The sequence below is a fragment of the Vigna unguiculata genome, chromosome 7, assembly GCF_037176805.1.
Source record: "Vigna unguiculata cultivar grain cowpea cultivar isolate G323 ecotype 2 chromosome 7, ASM3717680v1, whole genome shotgun sequence".
Classification (NCBI taxonomy): domain Eukaryota; kingdom Viridiplantae; phylum Streptophyta; class Magnoliopsida; order Fabales; family Fabaceae; genus Vigna; species Vigna unguiculata.
The window spans coordinates 2,631,841-2,643,101 of record NC_140798.1 but is presented as its reverse complement, the minus strand read 5'-3'; the positions used below and the strand labels follow the sequence as shown (position 1 = coordinate 2,643,101).

General features: G+C 32.9%; 2 protein-coding genes across 3 annotated transcripts; both read left to right on the top strand.

Annotated features, from left to right (window-relative positions):
* Positions 1-1,418: 1,418 nt before the first annotated feature.
* LOC114189996 (cytochrome P450 93A3-like) lies at positions 1,419-4,652 on the top strand. Its single transcript, XM_028078732.2, has 3 exons — positions 1,419-1,948; positions 3,454-3,877; positions 3,985-4,652. The coding sequence occupies exons 1-3, from the start codon at positions 1,434-1,436 to the stop codon at positions 4,597-4,599; spliced, it is 1,554 nt and encodes a 517-aa protein (XP_027934533.2). The 5' UTR covers positions 1,419-1,433; the 3' UTR covers positions 4,600-4,652.
* A 2,172-nt stretch (positions 4,653-6,824) lies between these two features.
* Positions 6,825-10,221, top strand: FTIP1 (C2 calcium/lipid-binding plant phosphoribosyltransferase family protein). 2 transcript variants are annotated; one of them, XM_028082063.2, is made up of 3 exons: positions 6,881-7,049; positions 7,212-7,346; positions 7,526-10,221. In XM_028082063.2, the coding sequence occupies exon 3, from the start codon at positions 7,594-7,596 to the stop codon at positions 9,982-9,984; it is 2,391 nt and encodes a 796-aa protein (XP_027937864.1). In that variant the 5' UTR covers positions 6,881-7,049; positions 7,212-7,346; positions 7,526-7,593; the 3' UTR covers positions 9,985-10,221. The 2 variants fall into 2 exon arrangements, with proteins under 2 accessions (XP_027937863.1, XP_027937864.1); XM_028082062.2 differs by lacking the exon at positions 7,212-7,346 and having other exon boundaries at positions 6,825-7,049.
* Positions 10,222-11,261: the final 1,040 nt, after the last annotated feature.

Sequence of the window (11,261 nt, the reverse complement as noted above, 5' to 3'; positions counted from 1 at the left end):
TTGAAAATATGTAAGTAAGTACATAAGTATTATTTTCATCTTCACGAATATATTTCCTTTTATTACCTTAAAAAAATAATGTATTATTTTATTCTTCATCAATATACCTATTTAAAAAAATTAAGATTAAAAAATAATTTATTAAAATGCAATTGAAAATTGAGAGAGTAATTACTAAAAGAAAAATTTATGATAATCAAGTATTCACAATTAAAAAATAGTTTTAAAAAAAATATAGTACATAACTTTTTCGTGTATATTTATACAAAAAAAAATACCAAAAACTCATGAGATGAAAAAAGTACTAAATATTAAACTAATATTTCACTATAAAGAGAAAGTATTATTTTTTTATCTTAAAAAATGGAAGAGAAATAACAAAAAATGAGAGCACAAAGAATGAATTTGATTCTAACTTTCTATTTGTTTTTTAAAGAAAAATACAACGGTGGAAGATGAAGTAAGAAAGCTAAAAGATAATAAGAAAACAATAAAAATATATCAATAAATTTTTTATTTTTTATTATATTTAATTTTATATTTTATTATTTATTACATTAAATAATATATTTTATAAAAAAATAAAAAAGTTTATTTACTTTATTTTTCATTATGATAATATATATTATATTTAAAAAAATAAAAAAAATTTGGGGGACCATGACCCCTAAGCATTACTAACATTCGTCATTGCGAATATGTCAAATACACAATAAAAGAACACAGAAGGAAAATGATTTTTTGACAATTAAATTTTGACAACTTCTTCTTACAACATGAGGTGACATCTCCTGAGTGGCTACCCACTTTTTCATTTATTCATTTCTCTATATTCCAAAACCACTTAAAATAACACTTCAAGTTATAAAGAAAAGTTATCAAAATTTAGTAAAATATCATTATCAAAAAAATACTCAATAAAAAATTCAAAAAACTCAACAGAAAATTCAAAAAAAAAAACTCAACAGCAAGTAAAAATTTAATGTTATTAACCAAATTAATTAATTATTTTATTTGTCGTGAACAAGTTAACTATAGTTATATAAAGCGAGAAAACTTAATTAACTCGTTAAATTTTCAACTCTACACCTATATTTTGCGGTGGAAAAGTATCATCTCTCAAGTAACCAAAAGATCATGGAGGAAAAAATTACTCACTCATGTCATCTCTTGTCTTCATCAACAAACTTCCATATTTTTTTTATAATATTTTCTCTGTGTTTGTTACCTCGTCTTTTTCTCCTCATTTAACACCAAACTTTCCTCTTACTTTCATTTCACTCTGCCTTTTATTAATAAAATATTATATTTAATAAATAATAGTAAACATAAATAAATTTTTAAAATAATAATATTTATGAGTGTGAAATACGATTATAATAAAAAAAAGTGTCAAAAGTAACTACGGGGTCCTCTGACATACTATACAAGACATGAAATATTTTCCAATGTTGTTCCAAAACTTGCACGCAGTCATGGCGGAAACAGAACCTCAAACCTATGTCCAACTCTTCTTCCTCTTGCTACTCTCCACCATCGTAGTTCGTGCGGTCTTCTGGTTTACCCGCCGCCATCCCCGCCGTCCACCGGGGCCACCCTCTCTCCCCGTCATCGGCCACCTCCACCTTATCTCCTCCCTCCCTCACCGGTCATTCCACTCACTGGCCACGCGCTACGGCCCCATCATGCAGTTATTCCTGGGGTCTGTTTCGTGCGTGGTGGTTTCGTCGCCGGAACTGGCGAAAGAGTTCCTTAAAACTCACGAGAATAGCTTCTCGAACCGTTTCGTTAGTTCGGCAGTTCACCAGCTGTCGTACGGTTCGAAAGGCTTCCTCTTCGCCCGCTACGGAAGCTTCTGGAAGTTCATGAAGAAGATTTGCATGTCGGAGCTTCTCGGTTCCCGCACCCTCGACCAGTTCCTCCATGTCAGGGAACAAGAGACTCGAAGGTATATAAAACTTTCCTATATATATCATACAGTAAGATTTTCAAACTGTTTTTATTCACATATATATAAAAAATTATTTTAAATTCTTTAAAATAAATATTACTCATCACTATAAACTGAATATTTGAAATCCAAATCATAATGTTATATTTTAGAAAAGAGAAAGTCAAATATAACTAAAATGAAAAATAAACTTTAAACCGGGTATTTGAAATCAAAATAATAATATAATGATATTTTAATAACCCACTTCTTTTTAACTATTAATCATCTTTTAATTATCTATTTTGATTGTTTTTAGTGGTGTTAATCATCTTTTAATTATCTATTTTGATTGTTTTTAGTGGTGTGATGAGATGATCTAAAAATGATTGAAGTGGTTAGTTAAAAATAAATCAAAAAAAGTGAATTGAAATATCATTATCTTTCGAAAAATACAAAATTCAAATATAATTAGAATGAAAAATAAACAAAAGTCTTTGATAGAAATAAAAAATTAAATTCATTTATTTTAAAATATAAATAAATTTAAAGGTGAAATATAATTTTAGTTCCTAATTTTTTCGGTGAATTTGAATCCAAAGTTCGTCATTTGACATGTCTATTGGATGTTTACCTGTAACACGGTTTAACATGTAAGAAATTTTAGTATCATTGAATTAAGAAAATTACATCTATTCTATTCTAAAATTTATAAGGAAAATATATAAAAGTTTTAAACATGAATTAATTCTAATATATTTAACTTTGTATTCAAACTTCCTCATTTTAATTTAATGCAAAAACTTTGTATACTGACTAAAATGGACTTCCTATAAACATGCGATAAATATTAATTTATATCAATGTGGAAACATGCGACAAAAATTAATTTTTATGTACTATTTTGCTTATGTAACAATAGAATGATTTATATTTTTGGTTGATTCAATGGTGTGTTCATCTATGTAACAATATATAGTTAATAATACAAAATTGTTAATGACTGTTGTAATACTTTAGAGGAATGGGTAACTAAATATCTATAGAACAACATTTATTTGAATTAATTGTATATTAATTTTTAATGAGTAGTTATATATTTGAGTTAATTGTATATTTATCTCTCATTCACCTTAATGACTCTGTTGTGGTTCATTAAGAAAACCCTAAATGTAATCCTATGAACATAAATCAAATTCAATTAGATAGGACGGTTTGTGTGTCCTTATTATATTTTGAAATAAGAAGGTAAACATATTTTTATGTTTTTCCAATCTGTTTATTAAACCAAAGTAGTTTTTTTCTTTGTTTCGAGTTCTTTTGAATTAGTATTTTACTAAAAAGCAAAAATAATATTTTGAAAACTTTTTTTACATAACAGTGTTATCTTTTTAAAATATTGAAAAAGAGAAAATAGAAAAATAAAAATCAATTAAAAAATAACACTTGTAAAACAAAGTTTTTATTTTAAGTTTAAACTTGTACCACTGGAACAAACAACCGTTCATTTTTTATCCGACAAGGTTTCTACGCGTATTGCGGAGGAAGGGGGAGGCGCGTGAAGTGGTGGACGTAGGGGGGGAGTTGTTGACTCTGACGAACAGTGTGATATCGAGAATGGTGTTGGGACGAAGGTGTTGCGAGAGCGAGGGCGAGGTGGCGGAGGTGAGAAAGATGGTGGAGGATACGGTGGAGCTGGCGGGGAAGTTGAACGTGGGAGATTTCGTGTGGGTATGTAAATGGTTGGATTTGCAGAGAATGAAGAAGAGGGTTGAAGAGATTGTGGAGAGGTTTGATAGGATGATGGAGAGGGTGATAAGGGAGCATGTGGAGGAGAGGCAGAAGAGAGGAGAGGTTAGGGATTTGCTTCACATTCTGTTGGACATTCATGAAGATGAGAGCAGAGAGATGAAGTTAAGCAGAGAGAATATAAAGGCTTTTATCTTGGTAATTAATTAACCAACTCTCTTTTCTTTTCACTTCAAACATATGCATGTTCCTCAGTAAACAAACATCCTCGTCATCACCCAAAATGTTTTGTTTTATTGATGCAGGACATATTGATGGCAGGAACAGATACATCGGCTATAACAATGGAGTGGGCGCTAGCGGAGTTGATAAGAAACCCTAATGTGATGGAGAGAGCGAGAGAAGAGATAGATTCGGTGACAGGAAATAACAGCAGGGTGATTGCAGAGTCAGACATCGTTAACCTTCCCTACATGCGAAGCATAGTGAAAGAAACCCTAAGGCTTCACCCGACAACGCCGATGATAGGAAGAGAGTCATCGGAGAAGATGAAGGTTTGTGGGTACGAGATTGGAGAAAAGACATGGTTGCTTGTGAACTTGTGGGCCATGGGAAGGGACCCTAAGGTGTGGGAAGAGGCGCTTGAGTTCAGGCCGGAGAGGTTCATGGGGGAGGAGAAGGGGTTTGATGTGAGAGGACAGAACTACGAACTGATGCCATTTGGGACAGGGAGAAGGGTGTGTCCTGGTGCCTCACTTGCACTTCAGGTTGTGACCTCCAACCTTGCTGCTATGGTTCAGTGCTTTGATTGGAAGGTTGAAGGGAGTGTTGGCATGGAAGAGAAACCATCCATGACCCTTCCAAGGGCACATCCTTTGCTCTGTGTCCCTGTGCCTCGATTCTCACTTTCCTTCTGCTAAATGAAAGTCATGTTATTATTTTTCTTATTAATAAGATCAACTTTTACTTCTAAGGTGGTCACAATTTTATCAAACCAATGTAAACTAGCTATGATTTGTTTGGACCCAACTTATTTTTAAATCTTACTAAAAATTATTATATTATAGGAAGGTTTATTTTTGTAATTTTTTGTTAAAAAATATTATAAGAAACAATAATTTTTTCCTATTTTTTATAAGAATTTGAATAGAACGTAATTCATTCGTAAATAATTATTTCTTACAAAATTATAAAATTGATAAATATTTTTTATAAAATTTATTATAAAAAGTGTTTTAGGCAAAATATTTTACAAAAAATTAGTAATTTTCTGTAAATTATTTTTATAACAAAATTTATAAATATTTTTCATAAAAAAATTTCAAACAAATTTTGACAAAAAAATACGAATTTTTTTTAGTAATGATATATTAAAGTTATAGTAAGTTTCTTAAAGGTTTCTCTCCATGCGTTCATTTTTCTTATGGAAAATAGAAATGTAGGTTTAGTTGATCTAGAATATCAGTTTTTCATTTTAATATATAAATTTAAAGTCTGAAATTTTAATCATTTTAAAAATATCTTAGAAATAGTTTAAATATAAAATATATGAATAAGTATGAATCTCATCCTATACTTTGTTTTATAAAACTGTATAATTAAAGTTTATTTTCTGAATTGGTATTGGTTAAACCACTTATGTTTTCTTTTTAAGTATGTTCTCCTCATCTAATTATCTAATATATGATACAATTTTAAAAGAATTATATTTTGAACTCTCATTTTTTTTTCACTCCCATCTTTTATTTTTTCACATGATTTAATGTGAATTATTGATTCTTTTAAAAAAATAAATAATAATATATTAATCAATTGTCAATATTAAATCACGTCAGAAAATAATAATAAGTGTAAAAAATGAAAATAATAATATTATTATCCATAATTTTATATGACTATATATATATATTATTGAATAACACCGTGACAATTAAAGGTAAAATTTAAAATGGGCGGTGTTAGTCATTATTATTAGAATTATTTTCTAAGTTTAAATCAATTGTAACCTTAAATTAAAATATTTAATAAAAATATAAATTTTAATAAAAATACTAGTATAACATTTATATAAAAAGTTAAATTTGATATTAATTTGAAGAGATAAAACTTTTTAATTTTAAAAGAAAAAATTGGAATCGAATTAAATAAGAATAATAAATTTAAAGATCAAACTAAAAGTAAATATTGTCTATATATGTGACACGTAATTTGAATTTTTTAAAATAAAAAATTAATTGAAAAACAAAAAAATTATGAATTAACACGTAAAAGACAATATTTAGTGGCTGTTAATTATATGTACTATATTAGAAAAAAAATTAAAAAAAAATTAGACTTGATTAAAAAAAAGTTATTATGACTAAATTTACAAAACTAAACTAAAATTAAAACCAAATGTGGAATTTAACTTTTTTAAATTGAAAATTAATAACTTGTATATATAAGACCGTTTGACAAAAGTCGGGTTAAAATTGTGAAGTTCATGTTCAAGCCCAAGAAAACAGAACCTTGTGGCGGTGTTCGGCTAAATCTATGGAATTTCTCATCCTTCCCACTACCAAAAATTCCCATCTCTCTCTAACATTAAATTAAAGACGAATAAAGACAAGAGAATAACCTTCTAAAGCATCTTTTCAACTTCACTTACTCCATACCCTTCCATGCCTCTTTCTCCTTTTTCTTTGATTATTCACTATTACTCGTCTCTTCTTCAACCCAATTCACATACACTTTCTCAAATTACTATAACACACATATCTCACATGATATATCAAAGTTTCCACAACAAGACATGTTAAGGGCAAAATGGTCTTTTAGCCACAAAATTTGTCATCTTGAAAAGTTATGGAAGAAAGACAAGAGAATCAATGAAAGTGGGCAGCGATTACGTGCAAGTCCACCTCGATTTTATTCTAAAAAGACCATCTTTGTCCTCTCAAATGGGGTGCCAATAAACCTTTACAAAAAAAAAATGGAATTTTTAGGAGTGCCTTTTCTTACCTTTACTTCAATTATCGAAGTGTGTACATGAAGCACAGAATTGTGGAATGTTCCTTTAGCATAGTTAGAAAGCGCGTTGATATCTTTAGTCAGATCAATAAATAAAAATGGAAAAAGAAAGCATATTGGTATCATTTTCTCAATCACCATATTCCATCTATAATGGGTTCCTCTTAATTTTCTATATGCCTTTCCATAAAAGTGACCTTTGAAAGAGAGTTTTATCTTGAAGCCTTTTTTTGGACAGTCTTGAAATTTTAATGTTCTGTTTCACTATGAATTAGAGGTTGAGCACAGAGAGCGAGAGAGAGAAACTAGTCTTGGCGATGGAAGTACTCAGAAATGGTTTGGTGCCTCAGATTATGAGCCTGTAAGTTAATCACCAAAAACAATTCAACTTTTTGCATTCTTTTATTTCATGCATCATATGCAGTGTTTTCGATTGTTAAATTAATGCTTTTAAAAAAATCAAGCATTCGATATATCTATCTAACAAAATTAATTGATTTTTTTTCTGCTTTTAAAAAATAAGTTCAATCAACCAAGCGCTTCATTTTGAGTCAAAACTAAAATAAAGAGTGAATAAAGCAAGAAAGGAGTGAGGAGTAGCATAGTGGCACTACATGATTCGGACAAGTAACTACCTTTCATTTTAGTGCCATAAAAGGTAACAAAACTTCAGGCTCACGTTTCTATTTTTGAAAGACTCCAATGACACACCATCTCTGTCATTGTAATTGGTAACACCATTGTTGGAATCAGGTTCAAGACATAAGCATCTAAACCAAAAGAAAATTTGCACTATACTTGTCTTTCACTAGCAATTTTCATGTTCTGTTTCACCAGACACATGAAGTAGAGGTTGAGAAGCAGCGAGAGGAAATTTGAAAGGTGAAATTTTCGGAGTCGAAACCATGAGTTCTCAAGCAGCAGCAAAGGGGAACCAAGAGGACTACAAGTTGAAGGACACAAAGCCAGAGCTTGGAGAAAGGTGGCCACATGGAGGGCAACGTGGAGGGAGTGGTTGGATATACAGTGAGAGAGCCACAAGCACTTATGACTTGGTGGAACAGATGTTCTACCTCTATGTCCGTGTTGTGAAGGCCAAGGACCTTCCACCAAACCCTGTCACCAGCAATGTTGACCCTTATGTTGAAGTGAAGGTTGGTAACTACAAGGGGAAAACAAGGCACTTTGAGAAGAAGACCAACCCTGAGTGGAAGCAGGTTTTTGCATTCTCAAAGGAGAAGATTCAGTCCTCAGTTGTTGAGGTATTTGTGAGAGACAAAGAGATGGTGGCCAGAGATGACTACATTGGGAAAGTGGAGTTTGACATGCATGAAGTGCCAACAAGGGTACCCCCAGATAGCCCTTTGGCTCCTCAGTGGTATAGGCTTGAGAATCTGAGAGGGGAAGCAAGGAGCAGAGGAGAGATCATGCTTGCGGTTTGGATGGGGACACAAGCTGATGAAGCATTCCCTGAGGCTTGGCATTCAGATTCTGCTTCAGTTAAGGGAGAAGGGGTTTATAATATCAGGTCAAAGGTTTATGTTAACCCAAAACTATGGTATCTCAGGGTTAATGTAATTGAAGCTCAAGATGTGGAGCCACAGGACAAAAGCCAGCCACCCCAAGTGTTTGTGAAGGGTCAAGTTGGGCAACAAGTGCTCAAGACCAAGTTGTGTCCAACAAAAACACCAAACCCCATGTGGAATGAGGATTTGGTGTTTGTGGCAGCTGAGCCGTTTGAGGAAAAGCTTGTGCTAACAGTTGAGAACAAGGCTTCTCCTGGGAAGGATGAGGTTGTGGCAAAAATAGCCTTGCCGCTTAACAAGTTTGAGATCCGTTTGGATCACAGAACAGTGCACTCACACTGGTACAACCTTGAGAGGTTTGGCTTTGGTGTGTTGGAGGGTGACAAGAGGAACGAGACCAAGTTCTCAAGTAGGATTCACCTAAGGGTGTGTCTTGAGGGTGCTTACCATGTGCTTGATGAATTCACAATGTATATCAGTGACACAAGGCCAACTGCTAGACAACTTTGGAAGCAACCAATTGGGATTCTTGAAGTGGGGATACTGAGTGCTCAAGGGCTTCAATCTATGAAGACAAACAATGGTAAAGGGTCAACTGATGCTTATTGTGTGGCAAAGTATGGTCAGAAATGGGTGAGAACAAGAACAATCACCGAGAGCTTTAATCCGAAATGGAATGAGCAATACACATGGGAAGTGTATGATCCTTGCACTGTCATAACTTTTGGGGTGTTTGACAACTGTCATTTGGGTGGTGGAGGGCAAACTCAAGGAAGTGGAGCCAAAATTGACTCAAGAATTGGCAAGGTGAGGATTCGTTTGTCAACCTTGGAAATGGATAGGATTTACACAAACTCATACCCTCTGCTTGTTCTGAAACCCTCTGGGTTGAAGAAGATGGGGGAGCTTCAATTGGCCATTCGTTTCACTTGTCTCTCCATGGCTCACATAATCTACCTTTATGGACACCCTTTTCTGCCAAAAATGCATTACCTGCATCCATTCACAGTGAACCAGTTGGAAAGTCTTAGGTACCAGGCTATGAACATTGTGGCAGTGAGGCTTGGGAGGGCAGAACCACCCCTGAGGAAAGAGGTTGTGGAGTACATGCTGGATGTGGACTCTCATATATGGAGCTTGAGAAGAAGCAAAGCCAATTTCTTCAGAATTGTGTCACTCTTTTCAGGTGCAATATCAATGAGTAAGTGGCTTGGTGAGGTGCAACAGTGGAAGAATCCAGTGACCACAATTCTAGTACATGTCCTCTTTTTCATCCTGATATGCTACCCTGAACTGATCCTCCCCACCATGTTCCTCTACATGTTTCTGATTGGAATATGGAACTTCAGGTTCAGGCCAAGGCACCCTCCAGACATGGACACCAAACTTTCTTGGGCAGAAGCAGCACGCCCAGATGAACTTGATGAGGAATTTGACACTTTTCCCACTTCAAAGGCTCAGGATGTGATCAGAATGAGGTATGATCGGCTCAGGAGTGTGGCTGGGAGAATACAAACTGTGGTTGGAGACATTGCAACTCAGGGTGAGAGATTTCACACCCTGCTCAGTTGGAGAGACCCAAGAGCCACAAGCCTCTTTGTGATTTTCTGCCTCATTGCTGCTGTGGCATTGTATGTGACACCTTTCAAGGTTGTGGCTTCAGTTGCTGGCATTTTCTGGCTCAGGCACCCCAAGTTCAGAAGCAAACTACCCTCAGTGCCTAGTAATTTCTTCAAGAGGTTGCCATCTCGTGCTGATAACATGCTTTGAGGTTGCAGATGAATCATAGCTATAGATCTCGTCATTGTGCTTCTATTGTGTATTGCATCATTGATTTTTATACTTTCTTGTTATTACACGGTTACAATTGGTTTTCATCATGTCATCAAATTTTTCATTCTTGAGTTACATGGGATTGTCCTTCACAATGAAGCTAATTATCAATCTGCAACATTTTTCCCTAATATTAATTTGCATAATGATATTTTGATCCACTTTTTTGACTCACTTTTAATCTACCACTTCAATCACTCTTAGATCATCACATCATACTACTAAAAAAAATTAAAATAGATAGTTAAATTGATGATTGGAGTAATGGGTCAAAATATTATTATCCTATTAATTTTATGGTAGTGATACATGTTATGATTCATAATCTCCACAATATAGAGTAGTCAACTTTACATGTGGATCAAATTCTCTAATATGTTAAGGTTGTAGAAAACAAAGAAATATAAAAAGAGAAGAATTTAAAATTATTGATTGTGTATAAAATGTTAAAAGATGTGTGTTATATATAAAAAAACAAACTAATCTTTGAAGCCACAAATAAATGAGTTTGAAATATGAGTCTATGTTAACAAAGGTAATTACTCATATTTCGAAACTTATACATGAAGCTATGACATGAGACACTAATTCCCTAAATTTTGTGCATAAAATTATATGTAATGGTGTTAATTTACATATGTCAAAGAAAGAAGAGAATTCATGTAGAAAAAAAAAATCATTCCAAAATACATTTCATATGTTTTTGAAAAACTCTTTTTGAAACCCATTTCATGTAAGCATGTTTTGTAAAACTCATTCCAAAAAGTGTTATATACATTTTGAAAATGTATGCTAGAAATCCTACTTTTAAAAGACTTGTTTCAAAATGCAATTAATGTATTTCAAAAATTTTATTACAAAAATTTAATCCCATAAATCTTATTCTGAAAATTTTGAAAATATTCTCAAACATATATATTCAAGAAGACAATTTTACCGTAGAGAAAATTGTCATTTTAAAAATATCAGAAATGTGCAAACAAATTGTGGAGCTGGAGGAAGTAAAAGATGTTTGTACATAACCCAATAGATATGTCACGGGTTGGCTCACCACGAGTCGGGTTGAAAAAGAGTGAACCCAACCTGGTTCACTTTCTAGTGAGCCAGAAATTTTGTAACCCGGTTCAACCCACCACGGGTTGGTGGGTTAAGTGAGTTGGCTCACCAACCCACCTAAAAAAATTATTATTTTTTTTTAGTATTCAAATATTTAA